The sequence below is a fragment of the Puntigrus tetrazona genome, chromosome 4 (assembly GCF_018831695.1).
Source record: "Puntigrus tetrazona isolate hp1 chromosome 4, ASM1883169v1, whole genome shotgun sequence".
Taxonomy (NCBI): Eukaryota; Metazoa; Chordata; class Actinopteri; order Cypriniformes; family Cyprinidae; genus Puntigrus; species Puntigrus tetrazona.
In genome coordinates, this window is record NC_056702.1 from 22,661,507 (window position 1) to 22,683,970 (window position 22,464).

The 22,464-nt window shown below is 40.2% G+C and overlaps 2 protein-coding genes across 3 annotated transcripts; one reads left to right on the forward strand and one right to left on the reverse strand.

Annotated features, from left to right (window-relative positions):
* Positions 1-319: 319 nt before the first annotated feature.
* On the forward strand, positions 320-21,206 carry LOC122343019 (E3 ubiquitin-protein ligase TRIM39-like). Of its 2 annotated transcripts, XR_006250667.1 has the most exons (8): positions 320-641; positions 1,534-2,087; positions 2,199-2,294; positions 7,457-7,690; positions 7,766-7,904; positions 7,994-8,029; positions 8,186-10,066; positions 21,094-21,206. XR_006250667.1 is itself a non-coding variant. In XM_043237292.1 (7 exons), the coding sequence occupies exons 2-7, from the start codon at positions 1,536-1,538 to the stop codon at positions 8,728-8,730; spliced, it is 1,602 nt and encodes a 533-aa protein (XP_043093227.1). In that variant the 5' UTR covers positions 320-641; positions 1,534-1,535; the 3' UTR covers positions 8,731-12,265. The 2 variants fall into 2 exon arrangements, 1 of the variants encoding a protein (XP_043093227.1); XM_043237292.1 differs by lacking the exon at positions 21,094-21,206 and having other exon boundaries at positions 8,186-12,265.
* Positions 14,952-19,699, reverse strand: LOC122343051 (uncharacterized protein K02A2.6-like). Its single transcript, XM_043237357.1, is given in 2 exon segments — positions 14,952-15,323; positions 15,325-19,699. Coding segments are annotated over 2 exon segments (1,182 nt in total). The 5' UTR covers positions 16,255-19,699; the 3' UTR covers positions 14,952-15,071.
* Positions 21,207-22,464: the final 1,258 nt, after the last annotated feature.

Genomic DNA, 22,464 nt, shown 5'->3' on the forward strand with positions numbered 1-22,464 from the left:
AAAGAGAAGTATCTTGTGTTTTCACAAAGTGACGTTTTCATCAACTCAAACCAAGTCAATGCCATGGTATTATTATTATTATTATTATTATTTTGTTATTAGTAGAAAGCAGAAAGGTTTCTTCGCTTGAGAAATGTTCAGCTTTTCCGACAGATTATGGCAAATGACTCGCTCTTAAAGGGAAAGAGACTCTGACTGGTTTATTGCATGTAATGCTCCAACTATTGGCATATCTCCAAACATGTCTCTGTCCTTAAAATAGCAATAGTGTGTTTGTGCGCATGCATGCGTCTAATCCTTAAAATAGAGCTCTGAGGCTCCAAACTAAACCTGTTTTACTCTGTTGATGTAAACTGATTTGAAAGATGAGCCGGGTCTTGTATCAAATCTCTGTGATCATGTGACTGATGACGTTTGAGGTGATTCAAATCTTTAGTGTGGTTTAATTTATTATAAAGAGACATTAGACTCAATGCAAACAAACATAAACCAACACACAAGAACAGGAAGAGCTCTGACATCACTGTACTTCAGGAGAAAGTGGAAGTCAAACCTAATCAAAGCCTGAAACTGAATCTCTCTATAAATAACAGAATATTTAGTCATTTAAAGACTCTCGTGTGCACATCTGATCCTCACAGGTAAGTCAAATATAAGTGAGATGTTCCTGAACTAATGTTTTTAGAAGCTGAAGAGGTCTGGTTTAGTTTAGACTGCGTGTCTTTAGCTGTTGTTTAGTTGTTTACTGCAGTGAAATGCTATCAGGGTTGTATTAGAAGTATGTCATTTGATGAAGTTTGGCGTTTCTGTCATTTTTTTCAAACCATAAAAGACTAAAGAAACTGAAGACAAACTGAACACAAACCTGCTAGACCTGCAGCTGAAAACTACTTTAACATTAAACAGACTGAGGATGAATCGACTGTATGATATCTTTTGTGGAGAGACGTGTATAATTTTATATAAAGATATGTTTGGAAATATAGCACTTGTTCTTCGTACTGTTCAGTTATTGTAGTTCAGATTGTTGAGTGAGTTTGTGTGTTTCAAGCGAATGATCGTATTTCCATCACTATCACATCTTACATGATATGTAAACACTTTATGTCGATCCAAAGTCATGATCCAAAGTTTAGGGTTTGAAAAAGAGAAAATAATATATACTGTATAATATTTATTTTTTCAGAATCTTCATCAACAAAAGCAAGAAATAACATATTCAGAGTATTGACAAGTAAAAGAGTAGTCTTCTAATCTTTCTTTAATAGTATTTAATGAATACAACAGATAATGGAATAAATTCATCTTTAACACAATATTTCTTACTATATTAATGTATATATAATATATAAATTTATTAGGCAAGTAATCCTGTAATGAGCTTTACATTTGGTTTCTGATCAGCTTTTCCAGGTTCATTTTGCAATAATGACAAGCTGGCTCTACATTATCTTGTACATATTTGTGTTTCTTCAAAGTCATCACTGTAGACAGTTTTCAATAGTTCACACTATAAATAATGCCTCTTTCCAGTAATGTCATCCTCCGGTGGTCCACTGACTGACACTCTTCAGTGCTCTATATGTCTGGAGGTGTTCACTGATCCAGTCTCGACTCCATGTGGACACAACTTCTGCAAGACCTGTCTGAATAAGTGCTGGGACAACAGCCAGACCTGCATCTGTCCATACTGTAAAGAAACATTCAAACAAAAACCTGATCTCAAGACTAACACCACACTCCGAGAGCTTGCAGATCACTATAAACAGAAGAGTCCTGAGAAAACATCTGATGTTCTGTGTGACTTCTGTGAGGAGAGAAAGCTGAAAGCCCTGAAGTCGTGTGTGATGTGTCAGAGCTCTTACTGTCAAACTCATCTGGAGCGTCATTTCAGAGTGGCAGCTTTGAAGAAACACAAACTGATGGATCCTGTGAGTAATCTGGAGGACTATATTTGTCAGAAACATGAAAGACCTCTGGATCTGTTCTGTAGAGATGATCAGATGTGTGTGTGTTCAGTCTGTACTGCTACAGACCACGAGAACCACAACACTGTTCCTATAGAAGAGGAGACCACAGAGAAGAAGGTAGAAGTTATTATACTTCTGAAGGGCTGCTACAATAAAAGTTCATCATGAAAACATATCTTAAGTTTAATCTGTGTTATGATAAACGAGTTTGTGTTGTTGTTTCTACAGACTGAACTGATGAAGACACAGAAAGATGTGCAGCAGATGATCCAAAACAAAATCAAGAAGATTCAAGACATCAAACGCTCAACAGAAGCCAGAAAAGTGAGTTTCAAATATTGCAATAAAAGAACTGTAAACATATCTGTCACATGTTTCAACTTAATACCTCCATTCAAGCAAAGTTGTCCGGGATGGTTATATCGAGTGGGTGCTGGTGTCAATTCGTCAATTCGAGTGGGTGCTGGTGTCAATTCGTTAGTGACTGTTCAGCCCATTGACGATGACACCAGCCCCACTCTGGTCCAGAGCCCAGCCCACCACGACACGGAGACAGAGCCCACCGCTGACGGAGTTGGTTGTGAACACCAAGCCATCGCCAGAGAGCATGACAGAGCCGAGGATCGCCACTACACTTAGACAATAACGTCAAACCAGGTGTGTGAGCTGGCAACAGAGCATGCCACAGTGGAGAAAGCCTAGTACAGTGGGAGTGCGGAGTGGAGCTCCGCCCACTGCACCAAAGGGTAAGATAATTATCCATCTGGAGCTGCAGGAACTAAAGTACTGCATCTGGAGCGCTGAGTCCACGCCTTAAGTGCCCACGCAGCCAGTGTGCCCTTCAGTGCCCAGTGCTCTGCATGGCTCCAGTGTCCATCGTCCCTGTGGCTCTGCCTCGGTCTGTCGTCAACCATCCGTCACCTCGGGATTTCCACTCCTCTGGCTTCACCTCGTCCTTCCATCCCTCCGGCTCTGTCTGGGTCCTCCATCCGCCCAGCTCCACCTTGCTCCTCAGTTACTCCGCATCGGTTGCCAGTGCCATCAGTGTCACCTAGGTCCACCTGCTCCTTGGTGTCACCTGGCTCTTTGGCTCTCCATCTCTGTCATTTACTTTCTGTTATATAGATTCCTGTTTGTTCTATGTTAAATCGCCCGGTCTCGTCTATGTGTGTGGTTTGAGTCTGCCTACCTGCCTGCGTGCCTGTCTGGCTGTATTCTTATTTGCTCTTTTGTGGAACATTAAAAACTCTTGAGAGTGATACTCTCATCGAGTGCTCCTTCCTGCAACCACACTGCAAAAACAATATAATTTAGTCAATCAATCAATCAATCAATAATTTTTATTGATATAGCAATTTTAACAACACAGGTTGCATCAAAGCACTGTACAGTATAATGTAGAAGAGTACAATGACAGGGATGTATAATGACGAGATTGAACAATTTCTTATTAAATGCAGAGACGGTCTCTGTAATCAATTCGACGTTAAATCACTAGAAGTTAAGTGTCCCCAACCAAGTAAGCCAGAGGCGACAGCAGCAAGGAAACAAATCCCCATGCATACAGAATGGAGAAAAAAAACCTTGGGAGAAACCAGACTCAGTTGGTGTCAGTTCTCCTCTGACCGGACGCACTGCACTTAACTTCCAGTTCAATTTTAAACGCAGCTGTGTCAGATAGTGTAAATGATGGTCTCTGATGAACATAATCTCTGTGTGCTGATCCACCATCTAGTCTGGATACAAACTGTGAAAACAGACTGAGAAAGAGACAAGACTAGTATTAGCGTAGATGCCGTTCTTTTTACGATGTCACAAGTACATCGTATTTTAGGAGTAGTGTTCCCGGTTCCAGCAAATCCAGCAAAAGTAATGCAGCGGGAACGCAGCGGGCGTGCAGGACTATAATGTGATAAGAGCTCGCTCAAGTATTGAGGAGCTAAACCATTCAGGGTTTTATAGGTAATTAATAAGATTTTAAAATCTATCCGATGTTTGATAGGGAGCCAGTGCAGTGTTGACAGAACCGGGCTAATGTGATCATGCTTCCTAGTTGTAGTAAGGACTAGCTGAAGTTTGTTTATCAAGCGTGCAGAACAACCACCCAATAAAGCATTACAATAATCTAACCTCGAGGTCATAAACGCATGAATTAATATTTCTGCATTAGAGGTTGACAGCATAGGTCGTAATTTAGATATATTTTTAAGATGGAAAAACGCAGTTTTACAGATGCTAGAAACATGATTTTCGAAGGAAAGATTGCTGTCAAACAGCACACCTAGGTTCCTCACTGATGATGAAGAATTAACAGAGCAGTCATCAAGTTATAGACTGTTTTCTAGATTATTATATGTGGGGTTTTTAGGTCCAATTATTAGCACATCTGTTTTTTCAGAATTTAGCATTAGGAAGTTACTCATCATCCAGTTTTTTATATCGACTATGCATTCTGTTAGATTCACAGTTTGGTGTGTACCACCAGGCTGCGCTGAAATATAGAGCTGAGTATCATCAGCATAGCAGTGAAAGCTCACACCATGACTCCTGATAATACCTCCATTTTCAACATGTACAGGTTGAAAAGTAACGGTCCTAGCACTGAGCCTTGAGGAACTCCATATTTCACTTGTGATTGATATGATACCTCCTTATTTACTGCTACAAATTGATAGCGGTCAGATAGATATGATTTAAACCATGCTAAGGCGCTTCCTCTAATGCCAACATAGTTTTCTAGTCTATCCAAGAGAATGTTGTGATCGATAGTATTGAATGCTGCACTAAGATCTAATAGCACTAATAACGAGATAAAACCACAATCCGATGATAGAAGCAGGTCATTAGTAATTCTAATGAGAGCAGTCTCAGCACTATGGTACGATCTAAAACCTGACTGGAAATCCTCACAGACACCATTTTTTTCTAAAAAGGAATACAGTTGTGAGGATACTACCTTTTCTAGTATCTTTGACAGAAAAGGGAGATTAGAGATTGGTCTGTAATTTAAGTCTTTGGGATCAAGATGTGGTTTCTTAATAAGAGGCTTAACTACAACCAGTTTGAAGGTTTTGGGAACATATCCTAATGACAATGATGAATTAATAATGTTCAAAATAGGATCTATGACTTCTGGAAACAGATCTTTTAATAGTTTAGATGGAACAGGGTCTAACATACATGTTGCTGGTTTAGATGATTTAACAAGTTTGTACAAGTCTTCTTCTCCTATAGTGGAGATTTAGTCACAGTTTAGTTAGGTGTCTGTATTGGGTTTATTTCTAATCCTTTGAAGGGTTTGTCCTCCAGAGTGACAACTTTAAAAGAATAAAAGGTGTAGGGCATAGACATATATAGATGCCCTTTTGGACTGCTCCAGGCATGTAGATACATCCGCCATGTTGGAACGGTTAACTTGACTTCATTCACTATACTGTAGGTTCACACAGAGCTGTTGAATCATTCTGTGCAGGATTGTGACATCTTGCATTTTCAGTGATTATATGGTGTATGACATCAAGTCAAGACAATATGGTGGACAATGTAGAACACAGAAAAAGCAAAAAAAAAAAAACTATTCCCTAGAATGCATTAGCAACATCTGCTTAAGAAATTAGACATGCAAAAAAGAATCAGTGAAAAGTGTTCATCAATTATTCTTTCCCTAGAAGCCCAGTTTGTTGAAATTTGGTGTAATCTTTCAGTATGGCGGCCATGATTGTTCTTACTCTAATGTGCTGTTCAGAGGAAAATACATCCTGCTTGAAACTTATCAGGTGCTTTCCATTTCTTATTTGCTCATCCTTGTGTCCTTCCCCTCAGTACCTTCTCTTGTGTCTTAGCACCAAGGAAGGAGAAATTGAAGGAAAACATGCACTACAGCTCATTTTTGGGAACTCAAACTGCATCCAGAATGCTATGGGAATGCTTTGTGCCTGACCACGGTCTGAATCTGTTATAGAATTTGTCAACAGACGGCCATAGCGTCATAGGCGGGTGACATCATAGACCAGGAAAGTATAAAGGCACTTGCGTCAAAGCAAAACGGCATCAGCTTTCTGTCATTCAGATCGCTGTCTGTGTGTGTACTTCATTTTATGACAAGGAAAAGACTAAGGCCTAGTGTTGGGGGCTCCTTGTCACCTTGTGTTGCTAGTGACAGATCGTCTCTTACTGGTTGGGGAGTGGTCATGAGTTACCCCTCAGCCCGTGGTTTGTAGACTGGTCGCCATCTTACATGGCACAACTGCCTGCAGATCCTGGCAGTCTTTCGAGAAGAACTTTCTCCCAGACCTGAGAAATGATCGTGTGTTGGCTCCTCCAGCTCCCCTGGGAGTGGACCCTATGGTACAGACCTAGAAGAAGCTTCAGCTGTCTTCATCTCTGCTTCCGGGAGTTCTGATGAGAGTGCATTGAGACAATGTTTGTTTACTGTTAGTAGCCCAGTTCTGGCCGCTCATACCTTCTGGTCTTCCAGCCGAGGTGGTAGAGACCTTGCACCAACCAAGATCTCCCTCAACAAGGTAAGTGTATGCCCTGAAGAGGAAGATATTCACCTCATGGTGCAGAGTTTGACAGCAAGACCCAGTTAACGAGCCGGTTAGTACAGTTCTGGAGTATCTGTAGGCTAAATTTTTGTAGGCCCACTCCACAATTATGGTGCATGTTGCAGCATTATCGGCTTATCACTCACCGTTCGATGGCAGGACTGTGGGTAATCACCACGGTGCGCTGAATCTTGACTTGTTAGGAGTCCTCTAGTCTGGGAGTAAAGGCTCACTATAAAAATGTATGGCGGCCTCAAAGGCCTATTTGGCAGGTGTCCCTGTTTCATATGGTGTCTTGTTCCCATAGCTTTTTAAATGCAGTTTGGGTTCCTGAAAAGGAATGTCTCCAAGTCCATGTCTCCAAATATAACCGTGGTTCCTTGAGGGAATGAGACACTGCGTTGCCATACATCCGGCATCCCTGCCATCGCAGATGTTCATGACTTTGAATCTGATGCCGGCTTTGTCACACATGCCTTTATACTTTCCTGGTCTCTGACATCACCCACCTATGACATTGCGCCCTTCCATTGACAGAATCTACAGCAGATTCAGAGAGTGATCACACAGGAGTTCCCATAGCATTTTGGACACAGTGTCTCGCTCCCTCGAGGAACCATGATTACATTCATAACCTGGAGACGCTTGTTACAGCTTTGATTAAAACTAGTTTATTCGGGGGTCAGAGCAAATACAAATATTTGTATAAGTTACCTAAGGACTGAATATCAACATGGCTGTGATCACCTGATCACACACCTCTCAACATTATTGAAAAAACACATGATTTGAGGAATCATTCACTGCAAACAATGCAGGATAAAGTTTAGACATCTCATTCTGAAACCCCTTAAAAACATCTTTATGTAAAAAAGAAAAAGTAGGATCAATTGTAACACAGATTCTTCTAATAATGTCTTGACTGTCCTGGTTGAGCAGAGAAACACAGAGCAGGAGAAAGCAGCCCGTGTGGAGCTCTTCACTGATCTGATCCGCTCCATTGAGAGACTTCAGACCGAACTACTGGAGATGATGGAGGAGCAGCAGAAAGCAGCAGAGAAACAAGAGCGAGATCTGATTGAAGAGCTGGAACAGGAGATCTCTGAGCTAAAGATGAGAAACATTGAGCTGGAGCAGCTCTCACACACTAAAGATCACCTCCACCTCCTACAGGTCAGTCATGATCTCTCTGATCAATGATAATGCAGTTTATGAGTCCATAAGGACTTCTCCTCTCTCCTGCTGTAGATCTACTCATTCCTGAGCATCTCCAGAAACACCAGGAACTATCCTGAGATCATTGTGAAGACTCATGAGAGTCTGGAGACTCTGAGGAGAGCTCTGACTCAACTGAAGGACACTATAGACGAGAAACTCTCACAAACTGGTACATCATTACACTGATCAGATAGAAACATGATGTTGTACTCAATTCTTTAAATATAACCTCATTCTGCTGATGTTTCTTGTCATTAGTCTCTTCAGAGCTGAAGTGGATGCAGCAGTATGCAGGTACAGTGCTGTCTGCTCTACACTAGTTTACATTCATACACTCACAGCTTCATTACTCACTACTATCTAATTAAACACTGGATCACAATTAACATCAGCATCACATCATCTGTGTATTGTGAAGTTTTGATTGATAAGTTTTCTGTGTTTTCTCAGTGGATGTGACTCTGGATCCTGATACAGCTCATCCTGATCTCATTCTGTCTGATGATGGAAAACAAGTGAGAGATGGAGACTTTACACAGAAACTCCCAGACAAACCTGAGAGATTTGATATATGTGTAAATGTCCTGGGAAAGGAGGGATTCTCCTCGGGGAGATTTTATTTTGAAGTGCAGGTAAAAGAAAAGACTGAATGGATTTTAGGAGTGGCCAGAGAATCCATTCACAGGAAGGGACAGATCAAACTGAGTCCCAGAGATGGATACTGGACTTTGATTCTGAGGAATGGAGATGAATATAAAGCCTGTGAGGATTGTCGTGTCTCTCTGTCTCTGAGAGTGAAGCCACAGCGGGTTGGTGTGTTTGTGGATTATGACGAGGGTCTGGTCTCCTTTTATGATGAGTCCAGCTCTCATATCTACTCTTTCACCGATCAGTCTTTCACTGAAAAACTCTATCCATTATTTAGCCCATCCTTAAACTATGGAGGTAAAAACTCAAATCCACTGATCATCACACCTGTCAGTTATAATAAATGAATTTCTCTTGATATGAAATACAAGATTATAGTTATGATTTTTATAAATTGTTATGTGCTGCTCTTTTTTTTCAATTTTTGAAAATGCAATAATTTGATATTTGAATATATAATATGCACATTATTAATGTAATAATGCAAATGTTTATTATATTTTTCATAAAACATTATATTTTTCATAAAACATGCCATTTTATTCCTCCATCTCAATGTGACAAAGTGAAATTTCCTGTAAAAACAGTAATACCCTGTCAAAAAGCTGAAAAAAGACGAAGTAGATGAACACCCCAAAGCTTGACAGTCATTTTACCTCTTCATTGGTCAACATTTCATTCCACATTTTTGAAGCTGCTTTACGTCTGATGATTGTGTTAGATTACACGTAGAAGCATCTATTGTTTAAGATTCTTCTTCACTTGGTTATTTTTTTATTTATTTTAATTCTTATTTATTTTAAAAAACCCTCTAACGTAAAACAGATTCTAGGAGCACAGTATAACTTCTATATACTTAGACTTATAAATAGATTAATTGTTTATTACTGATTTCATTAGTTTTATAGTCACAGATTATACTAAATGTAGTGGAAATGTAAATAAATGATACAAAAAAGTATGCTAAACAAATATTAATCCATTAAGAATTATATACTGAGCACTGAAATATCACTAAAATCTCTCGAATAATTCCAGTCTCTGTTGTTCAGTCGTATGTTAGTTTGAATTATAACCTCAATCTGCCTCAGAACCAAAGAAGAGAAATCTTTGATCTGTGACTCCGCCCAGCAGACACACACACACACACATCTGTTGCTGCTTTCCTGAAGGTAAACAATGATTCGCTATAGAAACTTTACAGGTAATCTTACTAATTCTAAAACATCACTTTTGAAATAGTAACAAAGGAACCTTGTGTTGTTTAAAAGCATATTATGGGAGAGAGATTGACAAAGCGAGTGTGATTACCTCCATCTGAAACAGCATTCATTTTTTAGATCATATTCACAATAAAACATTAGTTTGAATGTACGATAGGCTTATATAATCCTTTTACCTTTAAGATTTTGAGATCTTGTTTCATATCAGAAGTAACTTGCTCTGTCTTCTCTGTCTGTGTGATGTATTTTCATTGCGTAAGAATAAGATTTGTAGTGTGAGAGTGGCACCGCTTTTTGTCTTACAGGTTTAATTAACCCTTTAACTGTCTCTCTCTGTCCACTCTAGTCCACTTCAGTAGAAGAGATCAGAGCAAAAGCCCAGCTGTGTGTCTTTGAAGAATGATGCTTCTATGATTCAGTCATCACAATTCAATAGTCAAGATACAAGGCCTGGTGTCAGGTATAAAATTTCTGTAAAGATTAAAGTTAAAGCCATGATACACAATAGATAAGACATCTGCATGCTTATTAACTTTTTAACTAATTTACTAACTAGTATTTTGCGGTCATGAGGTCCTCAACACACTTAGATCAAATCTGCAGAATAAGTTTGAGTGTCTGTGTGAGGGAACAGCAACGCAGAGAAACCCAACACTGCTGAATGAGATCTACACAGAGCTCTACATCACAGAGAGTGAGAGAGGAGAGATCAATAATGAGCATGAGGTGAGACAGATTGAGGCACAATCCAGGAGAGAAGCAATAGAGGACACAGCCATCAAATGCAGTGACATCTTCAGACCTTTACCTGGACAAGACAAAGACATCAGAACTGTGCTGACAAAGGGAGTCGCTGGCATTGGAAAAACAGTCTCTGTGCAGAAGTTCATCCTGGACTGGGCCGAAGGGAAAGAGAATAAGGACGGAATACTTCAGGAAGAGGATCAGTGATCAGAGTCTGGCCGACAGGATCATCTCACATCTGAAGTCCTCCAGGAGCCTCTTCATCATGTGTCACATCCCAGTCTTCTGCTGGATCTCAGCCACTGTTCTTGAGAAGATCTTGAGTCGAGCAGAGACTGGAGAGATTCTCAAGACTCTCACTCAAATGTACACACACTTCCTGATCCTTCAGACCAACATCAAACATGAGAAGGACTATGAGAAGAACCTGACAGATGAAGACATGATCCTCAAACTGGGGAAGCTGGCTTTCCAGCAGCTAGTGAAAGGAAACTTCATCTTCTATGATGAAGACCTGTGAGAGTGTGGCATTGATGAGACAGAAGCATCAGTTTATTCAGGACTGTGCACTCAGATCTTCAGAGAGGAGCTGGGCTTGTTTCAGGGGAAAGTCTTCTGCTTCGTTCATCTGAGCCTTCAGGGACATCTAGCAGCTCTATATGCACACCTCTCCTTTACAAAATAAATGTTTTTGACCAAATCAAACAAAATATCTAATTTAAGATTTTTAACCAGAAGAAATATTATTCATTATCTGAGCTGCATTAGAGTGCTTTAAAATGGCCTTAAAGAGTAAGAATGGACATCTGGATCTTTTCCTGAGATTTCTTCTGGGTCTCTCAGTGGAGTCCAATCAGGCTCTCTTAAGAAAACTACTGACCCAGACAGGAAGCTGCTCATACAACAAAGAGGAAACAGTTCAGTTCATCAAAGAGAAGATTAGGGAGAATCACTCTTCAGAGAAATCCATCAATCTGTTTCACTGTCTGAATGAACTGGGTGATGATTCACTGAGATTCACTGTTATCTGAGATCTGGAGAAATAAGAGAAATCAAACTCTCCTCTTCACAGTGGTCAGCTCTGGTTTATGTGTTGCTGATATCAGAGCAGAAGATGGATGTTTTTGATCTAAAACAGTTTATTAGAAAACCTTGCACTCATTGATCTTAAAATATATCAATGACATTTTTTTTTATCTTAAAAGGGAGATCAGTAATGTTTTTTTTTCCTGAGGCACATTTATTTTAAAAAAATGTGCTAATTGAACAAACTAATCCTGGCGTAGTCTAAACCTGTCTGTCAAACCAGTCCTAGACGTGCTAGATTTAAATCAGCACAGCCAGCGTATGATCAAACATTTTTTTTAACAAGCATGCCTTTAAGGAAGCAAAGTCGTTCCTCTTGTTGGTAGATCCAGTGAGAGCTATTGGCTGTAGACAGCAGTAGAGGTGAAACAACTATGACAACATATATAATCCTGCCCACTGTTTGTGTATTTCACTGACTTTCCTGATGAGTGACTGACACGCTTACTTACGTCTCTTTCTGTTTGTATTCAGTCTGAGTTCGTTTGAATTAAAGCAATATAGAAATCAGGATGGCATGTATGATCACCCTAGATTAGCCATCTAAATCATTTTGACCTAGACAAGCACTTTCAGATAGCTGATCAGACTCTTAATCTAATTTAACACATTCATTTTTGCCATTATTTGCTATATCCAACAAAGTAAAGAAACTATTACAAGTGATCAATGTTGTGTTCGCTAAATACCATTAGTTTAGCAAAATCATCTTATGAAGTCAGTTGTTGATTTAGATATTCATAGATGCGATTACCTTCATACGTCACAGTAAACATGGTCACTTATAACATGGATTTGAAAATGCAACATGCATTAAGCATCTACCGTTTATTTGTGATGTTTCTTCAGTTACAGAAAGAGATTATGTCAAGTTCAGTCTCTGTGAAACAACTGAAAATAAAGGCAAAAATGAAGAAAAAAAACATGCTGCTAGCATTGCTGGTGTGTTTTAAATCATTTTTTTTTCTTTATTTTGCATATTAAATCATTGAAAGTCAAAATCATAAGTTGAGAAAGCCAATGTTCAGATGAGCCAAGTCTACTCAAAATTCAAACTTAAAGTGCATTGCAAAACCCTAGCAATCACCTCATATGCCTTAATAATGGCATAGCAACACCCTAGCAACCACCCAGATAAACGTGGCAGCTGCATTGAAAGCCTAGCAATAAACATTAGTACACTAGCAACTGCATATTAAGGGTTTTCTGACAAGACAAGACAAGGCTAAAAGCGCTGTTTGCTAGCCACCATTTGCTAGCTCATAGCATCTTCTGGCTAGTCTGATGACGTCATGCTCAGGTACAACATGGAAACAGTCCAACATGTTTCTTGTTCACCAATGAATTCATTACGAAGATGTCCTCAGATTGTGTCCAACAGACCTTTTTTAACATAAAGCGTTCACATCAGCCACAAATATGGATGATGACTGCAGCTTTCTTCATTTTTATCAATTTGAAATATATTAAGTTTACATACAAGCTTTTACCGATAAAAACAGATTCGTGAGCATTTATGTAAACATAAAATGCACACCGGTGGCTTTTTTAAAGATCACATATAGCCGAACATGAAATAATGAATCATATCCATCAATAATAATGCAAAAAGAGGTTGAGTATACAGCCGAGAAAGACCCTACACACGCCCACAGTATAAAGAGAAACCATGCGCATGGTCTCAGAGCATGAGCTTCTCTCAGAAAGATGTGGAGTTTACAGACAGGGGACGTCTGGGGATAATGTAGGCTATCAAAAAGAAAATAAATCTTGACTTTTAGGTAAATGAGTGGCGATCTTGGCAAAATATATGACGATCTGAATCGCAATCTTCCCAAATGTATTTATTTTCACTATTTCGGATTGATTAACGAGATGAGATGCATTAAATAACCAAAAGCACATCTGGGTGCCGAAGGAGGTAATACTTGAATTTAAATACTTACATAACAATGTATTGTTCAAATGTGAATATTACATTTAATCGTTACATACTGTATGACTATATGACTGTATGCTATTCATAAACTGTTTGGAACTGTTTATATACGCGGGTCACCTGCAGCACAATGAGCTTCTTGTTAAGTGTGTAGAACGCGTCCGTTCCCGCCCACGCATTCAAACGAGCTCCTCCGCCGCCGAAGCGCGCGAAACAGAGAGAGCGTTCCGTGTCCACGCGCATCTTCTCCTGGCGAAGTTTCTTAATGGTGCGAAATAACACTCCACTACACTGTTTGGTTCAATAAAACGTTCAAAATAAATACTCTGAGAAGTTGGTGCTACTTATGGTGCTACTCGTTGATTGGAAAGTTAGTCGAAGGATTAATCTGCTGGTTTAGAGAAAATTTAACAGAAAAATGTTAGATTAGTTGACTATTAAAGAAGAAGAATCCAAGGCGCTTGGTGTAAAAAAATATTTATTCACATTCAGGCCACCATAAAGACCAAATAAAAGTTTAACACTTTTGAACAGGATTTGAAAACGCACGCCTCGCTCCGGTGATGTTTTTATCTTGTCGCGTGTGATTCATCTCGTCGATCAGCTCGCGAGCGGGACTTTTATTTTGACCCGGCGGCGTGACTTCACACGTATGCGCCGCGCTCCCGCGTCGGAGTCGGAGCCGAAGAGAGGTTCGTTTAGCGTTTTGTTTTGTGTGTTATTATTCCACACCGTTCGAGAAACGCTGCGGTTTGACAAGCGAGGCAAAAATAGTCATCGAGAAAAGCATTATTCTGTTTCATTCATATCGTCACTATAACGAGTGACAGATAAATAATCTGAATGTGTGTGAATTCAGGCCACGCAGTGATTAAAATTACAATAAAATAAAAATAATTGTAATAACTTGAGAGGAAACACAAGGTCTGTTCGAGGTTACATTTTACTTAGTCGTACGTCAACAAACAGTCCACACAATCACTTCATGGGTGGCTTCAGGTGCGCACCCCTACTTCTTCTCTGCTGCTATTTTAAGCATTTACAGACAACCTAAGCTTGCCCTCTAGTGGTCATCACAATAACTCAGTATATAACATCCCTTTTCCCCCAAGTTTACATAATCATCACAACTGTGCAGATCCAAAAAAACATCACATATTACCCCCCCTTTTTCTTTCTTTACTTCAGTTCATAGTCTTTCAGATAAGTAGGCAATTTCTTGGTTCTTTGTGATCGTCTCATAATTACCATAGGACTAGTAGGTTGGTTCATTGCTGTGGTTATCTCAGAAGTTGAAGGGGATTCTCTAGATCAGGGGTCGGCAACCTTTTTTATCAAAAGAGCCACTTTGTGTGAGCCACTTCCCGGAGCCGCAAAAATTACTTTTTTTGAGTTTATAAACTTCTAAAAGACGGCTGCTGACGTTGATGTGACATATATTTTCAGTGACAAACTATAAAAAAAACTTTATTAGATGGTATCAACTAAAACCCCTGAGGAATTGTGCAACAAAATGAACACATAATGACGATAATAAAAGAAAAAAGAAACATTCCATGTTTTTTTGTCACGGCCAACAGGAGCCACTACAAGGAGGCTGAAGAGCCGCAGGTTGCCTACCCCTGCTCTAGATACTTCTGGGGCAGAGTTGTACTAGAAATTTCTTCAGCTGCTATTCCCTCAGGCTCTTTTGGAACTACAAGTGTTGAGTATTCAGGAATGTCAAAATCAGGAATTTACAATCCTTCTCCTCTTCTGATGTGTTTGCAAAGAATTTCTGTTGGCCTTGAATTTGATCCACATGTCTTCGTACCATTCGGCCATCACCCAGCCTTACTTTATAAGAAAGGGGTCCAGTCACAGTTTCAATATGCCCAGGAATCCATTTTGGACCATAAGTAAAGTTTCGAATAAGTACTGAATCTCCAATGCCAAAACTCCGCATATCAGGCCTTTTTATCATGATGGTTTCCTTGCTTTTGTTGCTGTTCCTGAATTTTCCTGGTCAAATCTGGATGTATAAAGTCCAAAGAACATCGTAATTTCCGTCCATACAACATTTCAGCTGGAGAGAGTCCTGTGGTTGTTTGAGGAGTAATTCTGTAACTGAATAAAACTCTAGATAATTTAGTTGCAATTTTTTCATCAGCACTCTTTTTCAGCATGGTTTTAATAATCTGGACAGCCCGTTCTGCTAAACCATTACTGGATGCATGGTAGGGTGCAGAAGTAACATGCCCCACTCCATTTTTATTCAGGAAGTCTTTGAATTCAGCACTAATGAAACATGTAGCATTGTCTGATACAATTAGTTCAGGTAATCCATGATTACTGAAGCTATTTCGCAAGCAATCAATGGTGGAAGCAGTTGTAGCAGAATTTACTGGATACACATCAATCCATTTTGAATGAGCATCAATCAAAACAAAGAACATTTTTCCCATAAATGGTCCTGCATAATCCACATGTAGTCGTTGCCATGGTTTTTCTGGCCAATTCCAAGGATGCAGTGGAGCAACAGCTGGAACATTCCTATGCTCTTGGCACATACGACAAGTTTTAACCAGCCTTTCCACATCCTGATGTAACTTGGGCCACCACACATAACTTCTGGCTAAAGCTTTCATCCTAGACACTCCTGGATGGCACTGATGCAGTTGTTTCAGAACTTCTGGTCTACCTATGGTAGGAATGATTACTCGAGCCCCCCAGAGCACACAGCCATCCTGTACACTTAATTCATCTTTTCTTGTTGTGAATGGATCAAACTCTGTTCCTATTAATTCATTCAAACATCCATGATGCACGGCTGTGATCAAGGTGATATCAGCATTCTCCAGCATTAGAACTCTTTCTTCCTGCTCTGTAGAAGATTCCATTGGTACTGGTAGCCGACTTAAAGCATCTGCATTGCCATGATCCTTGCCAGCCTTTTAAATGATGTTGTACTCATATGCCCTTAGGGTCACAGCCCATCGCTGGATTCTAGGAGAGGACATTTGGGGAACAGCTTTTAACTTGTTAAATAAAGACAATAAGGGTTTATGGTCAGTGACAATAGTAAACTTCCGACCATACAAATACTTGTGGAAACGCTGCAACCCGAACATTACTGCCAACCCTTCTTTGTCCAATTGTGAATAATTCCGCTCTGCTTGATTCAGTGTTCGTGACATAAATCCAATAGGTCTTTCACTTCCATCAGGCATCTTATGGGAAAGAACTGCACCTAAGCCATAAGGAGAAGCATCACAAGACAGAATCACATCCTTCTGGGGATCATAATGAACCAGAACTTGTACTGAATTAATCATCTTTTTAGACTGAACAAAAACAGTTTCTTGTTCCTTGCCCCAGTCCCATTTTACATCTTTCCGTAACAACTTGTGCACAGGGGCCAAAACAGTAGACAGATTGGGAAGGAACTTGTTGTAATAATTTAAAAGTCCTAAATATGCTTTCAACTCGGTCACATTCTTTGGGGAGGGAGCCTTTTTAATAGTTGTCACCTTCTCCGGTGCAGGATGGAGGTACATTTACTTCAATCGCAGTCCGGCTTCCTGCAATCTGTCCAACACCTTTCCAAGGATCTGGAGATGTTCTTCGTCATTCCGACCAGTTATTAGGATATCATCAAGGAAAACTGCTACATGGGGAAGGCCTTGCAGTACTCCTTCAATGGTCCACTGGAAGATGGCGGGGCTGGAAGAGACTCCAAAAGGTAAAACACGGTAAGTAAATAACCCTTTATGGGTATTCACAGTAACATATTTTCTGGACTCTGCATCTAATGCAATCTGGTGATAAGCATGTCTCATATCCAAATTTGTGAATTTTTGTCCACCTGACAATGTTGCAAACAAATCCTCTATCCTAGGAATGGGATACTGTTCCAACTTTGAAACTCTGTTCACTGTTAGTTTGTAGTCACCACATAGACGTACGGTATTGTCTGGTTTTAGAACGGGTACAACAGGGGCAGCCCATTCAGAATGTTTAACAGGCTCTATGATGTGTTCTCTCAATAGGCGTTCTATTTCTGCTTCTACCTTTGCCTTTATTGCATAAGGGACTGGTCTGGCTTTAAAAAACCGTGGGACTGCTTCCTTATCCACATAAATCGTCACCGGTGGACCCTTCAACTCCCCCAATTCATCTTTAAACAACTCTGCATATTTACTGAGGACTTTAGGCAAAGTTAATTCTTCCACCTCTTGAATCCTATGTAGTGCCTCCCAATGTATGCCTAATTCTTTAATCCATCCTCTGCCCAATAAATTGGGCCCCGTTCCGGGTACTACTATGACTGGTAACTTTTTCATTGTGCTGTTGTATGCAACTTCAACTTGTGTAGAGCCCAACACAATTAAAACTTGGCCCATATAGGTTTTTAAATTCAAAGAACATGTCTTTAATTCAGGAATGTCATCTTTTTCCCACAATTTAACAAAGTTGGAGCTGTTCATTATGGTCACACTACAGCCAGTATCCACTTCAAACGGTACATTTGATTTGTTAATAGCCAACGTGATGGTCAGTGGAGCTACTTTCGGAATTTCTGTTTCTTGCAAACTGTACACAGTATAAATGCCTTCTTCATCAGATGCCGATGTACTTTTCTCATCTCTACTCACATAATGCATTCTCTGTCCTCCCCTCTTACGTCTTGCGCCCCCTTGGAAGTTTAATTCTCCAAAGGAAGTTTTTGATTTACATACTTTCATTATATGTCCTTGCTTCCCACATTTATGACATTTCTCAGCAGCAAATCGACATTCATTAGCCAAATGTTGCAAACTTCCACATCTATAACATGCTCGCTTTTGACCCTCATCATGTGTTACCGACGTTTTGTGCACTCTCATTGAAACGGCTGTTTCTGAACGGTAAGCTTGTAAATCTTTCACATCTTTATTGGCTGTTTCCATTGCTTGGGCTATTTTCAGTGCTTTCTCAAATGTTAAATCCATTTCTGCCAATAGTCTGCGCTGAATACGATCATCATTTATGCCACATACCAGTCTGTCCCGAAGCATTTCTGTCAGTTTTTCTCCATAATTACAATCATGAGCTAGTTTTCTCAGTACTGCCACATACTCAAGCACAGCTTCCCCCTCTTCTCTTGATCTTGAATTGAATTTAAATCGTTGTACAATTTCACTAGGTTTTGGATTGAAATGCTCTTTCAGTAATTCTACTAATTCAGCAAATGTCTTCGTTCCTGGTTTAACTAGACTTAACAAATTTCTTAGAAGACTGTATGTTTGACTTCCTACAGAGCTTAATAATATAGCTTTCTGCTTGGTTGCTTCTGTAATTTCATTTGCCTCGAAGAAGTGTTGTAAAATTTCGCAATATTCTTCCCAAGACTGCGATTGACTATCAAATGGCGTTACTGTTCCTACCATAGTGGCCATCTTCTTTTCCAAAGTTCCAACTCATAGAGATCCAGTTTCTTCGCCTCCTTCCGTCTTAGTATTCTCCTTGTTTATCCTCGTTGCCAAAAGATGTAATAACTTGAGAGGAAACACAAGGTCTGTTCGAGGTTACATTTTACTTAGCCGTACGTCAACAAACAGTCCACACAATCACTTCATGGGTGGCTTCAGGTGCGCACACCCTACTTCTTCTCTGCTGCTATTTTAAGCATTTACAGACAACCTAAGCTTGCCCTCTAGTGGTCATCACAATAACTCAGTATACAACAATAATAAAAAAAACCGCAGTGATAAAGAAACCAAGCTCAGTTGAACAAACCGATTCACAAAGATGATTCGGATCGTTTGAATCACCTCGCGTTGAACTAATTTTACAAACCAGCTTTCATCACTGTAATATGTACTATAATTAAAAGTAAATAAATGCCAAATATAAGTCTTAACTAAATACGACATGTACTGTGTTCTTTTGTCCGGTTCTCGTGATATATTTATGACTCGATCTTATTAACTCTCACTCCCTTACTAGTGCACTAACTGATGAACTAGGGAGCTAGTTCAGATGAAGGTCGGTTTTCATTCTCATTAAACCCTAATTAAAATGCGCAGCTCTGCAGAAATCAATGATACTTTTGAAGGAAGATGCTTCACTCCGTACATGGTGTATAAATGAAGAGACGGTTCATCAAACACAAGTGGCAGCAGTTGGAAAGCTGGTACCTAAACTGTGCTAATGATTGGCAACAAATACCAACAGAATAAATGTCACGGTCTATGTTGATCTGACTGCACTAGACGAGACATGTAGTTGTGACCATATGCTAGAAGCAAGGCAATTGTAAAGCGTTTCTGTGTTACCCAACATTGATAGCACTCTCTTCTTCTTCTTCTTCTTCTTCTTCTTCTTCTTCTTCTTCTTCTCCTGCTCCTTCCTATCCTTTTCTTGTTATAAAAAAAAAAAAAAAAAAAAAAAAAAAAAGCCTTGTGTCTGCGTTAGGTAAGACAAGACCCCACTCAAGAGCACTTATGCACTACTGCCCTTTTGCTGATATTAATTTGCTTCTATATGCCTACCTCATTTGTACGTCGCTTTGGATAAAGACGTCTGCTAAATGACTAAATGTTATGATAAGGCTTAAAGTGATAGTGATAGTTTTTATGCATTTAAATGTCTAAAGGTTTCTTACTTTTCGCCATCAAACATACGTTGGTCTCTTTTTGCCTGAAAGTGCTGAAAGAGGAGAAACATCATGAATTCATGACCTCTAAAAACTGAATCTAGAGGTAGTTTCATCAGTGTGGACAATCAGAACAGAAACCTTAAAGGTGGCATGTCATGAAAATCCTTTTTCCAGGGTTTAAGTACTATAATCGGGACCGCGGTGCATCTACCAACCGAGGAAGTGTGAAAGAGATTAACCCAGTAACTCTTTTGGTAAGCCTTTTCCTGCAAGCCTGCAAGCCTGTAAGTTTCTGCCCATGGAGTCGTCATTTTGATTTCACAAGCGACAACGCCATGGCGAAGGTTAGAGCGAAGCACGCTAACTGTTCTGTATTCAGCTGCACTAACGAGCACAAAACGCTGTATGGGCTCCCAGTCCCAGAGGAGATCAGAGAGAAGTGGATTTATTACATCTTTAACGGAAATCCCCCGGAAAAAAGAAGCAAAAACCTGTTCGTGTGCGCCAATCACTTCAAGCCAGAGAGCTTTCTCAACCTTGGACAATACCAAGCAGGATTTGCAGTGAAGTTGTTGCTGAAGGAAGGAGCGGTGCCGACTGAAAAATGTACAGCTGCAGATGAAGAAAATGTAAGCGTTTATAAATAATGCAATTTGTGTTTCCCGCTGCCATTATATGCTTATGCTAGCATAGGATGACCATAACGGTAACTACCGGACGCATCCTGGCCAGGATTCCTATACTGCTTCGAGAGCTTTAAGAAGACACAAGGAATGGATGTTGATCGGTCTAATCTAAAAACTAGATATTTTAGGCAATCTAGAAATCCTGGGCAGGATTTGCCAAGATGCACTTATAGACTGCAAGTTGTCCTTGGCAAGCTCGGTTGTCATAAATCACAAATGCTAGCCTTGTTTGAATAGCGCTGTTTGGTGAATAAGTACAGTGTGCGTCCAATACAAGTTTTGTGAATCTCATTTCCTCATTACAAAGCTGTAGTAGACCATAGGAGATTGATTCTTGGGTATTAAGCTATGGGTAAGGATCGTGACGTCCCCGGTTAATTTAGTTTTTTGTTTTTTTATCTGTTTGGGTTTAGTCCAACACATCTGTGCAGTTTGCTGATGTGGCATGCCAGACAGACAAACCAACTACCCGTTCATATGGTACTCAGCTCTCGACAAAGACTCTCAGCTCTCCCTTCAGGAGCATCGGTATGTTGACCTGCAGTTGGTTTATATGCATGTGGTGGCTGTTGCGATGAAGTTGAACTGGCTCGTAATTTATTTTGCTTTTCAATCACGGAATGATCCAAGGCGTACAGACACACACCAATGTTGGCGTCAGAGCATCAGGACCTTTACGTACATCAGTGCCATGCAAGAGACCCCGCTTGGATGAGGAAGAGGACAACTGTCCGGAGGGGGCTTCCTCTATGATCCTTGGAGTTCCACCTGAGGTCACGTGTGATCCTCTACACTCGGTCAGCTTGACCGCAGACATGCAGTGAGTTAGATATTAGCCGTAATCATTTTCAGATGCAAATCGGGATGGGATTTGATTATGTTACTCTTGATAGAATGGAGCACTCCAGTCCTGTCCACAAGATAAACAAGTACATTGTGTACGAGAACTGCCTACTGGAGCTATTTGAAGTGTGCCCAAGGTGTCGACGAGATTCAAGGCCAAAAACAAGAAGCATGGGCACGTTCCTCAGAGTGGAGCAGAGCTGCCAGCATTGTGGGTTCTCCCAGATGTGGAGCAGTCAACCTATCGTTGGGTCCAGTCCCGCCGGGAACCTTCAGCTCGCCGCGGCGCTTTATATGTCAGGTGGCTCTTTCTTCAAAATCGAAAAGGTAGTGACAAACCCTCAGTTGTGTAGCAGATGTTTATTATGTTACTTACTTTTGCAATGAATATATTTTGATTCAGTTCTTGAAGGGAATGCAAGTAAAGCTGTACAGGTATGCCACCTTTCGAAGACTTGCCCGGAGATTCGTTGAGCCCGCCATCGTGTACAGGTGGAGGACGATGCAGGAAGCCACACTGAAACAACTTGGCCGACGACAGAAGGTCGTCCTCGGGGTGACTTGAGGGCCGGTTTGTAAGCATACTGATTTGCATAATAATGCGTTGAGAATTGTTACACTTATAAAAGTATGTTTTTTTTATTTTTGAAGGTCATTCTACCAAATTCGGCAGTTACACGATAACGGACTTGAAGAGCAACGTGATTATCGATCTCCAGCTGGTTCGGGTGAGCGAAAAGAAATAGAGGTTGTGCATTGGATATAGTTGTTTCGGTGAAAACCGACCGAGGGAAAACTAAGCTTTTTTCTCTCTTACATCAGAACAATGAAGTCGGTGGGAGTTTTCACATGGAGTTGGACGGTCTGAAAAGGAGCCTTGCTCTTTTGGAGGAACGAGGCGTTACTTTGGATAGTATTGTGACAGACCGTCGTCCCCAAAT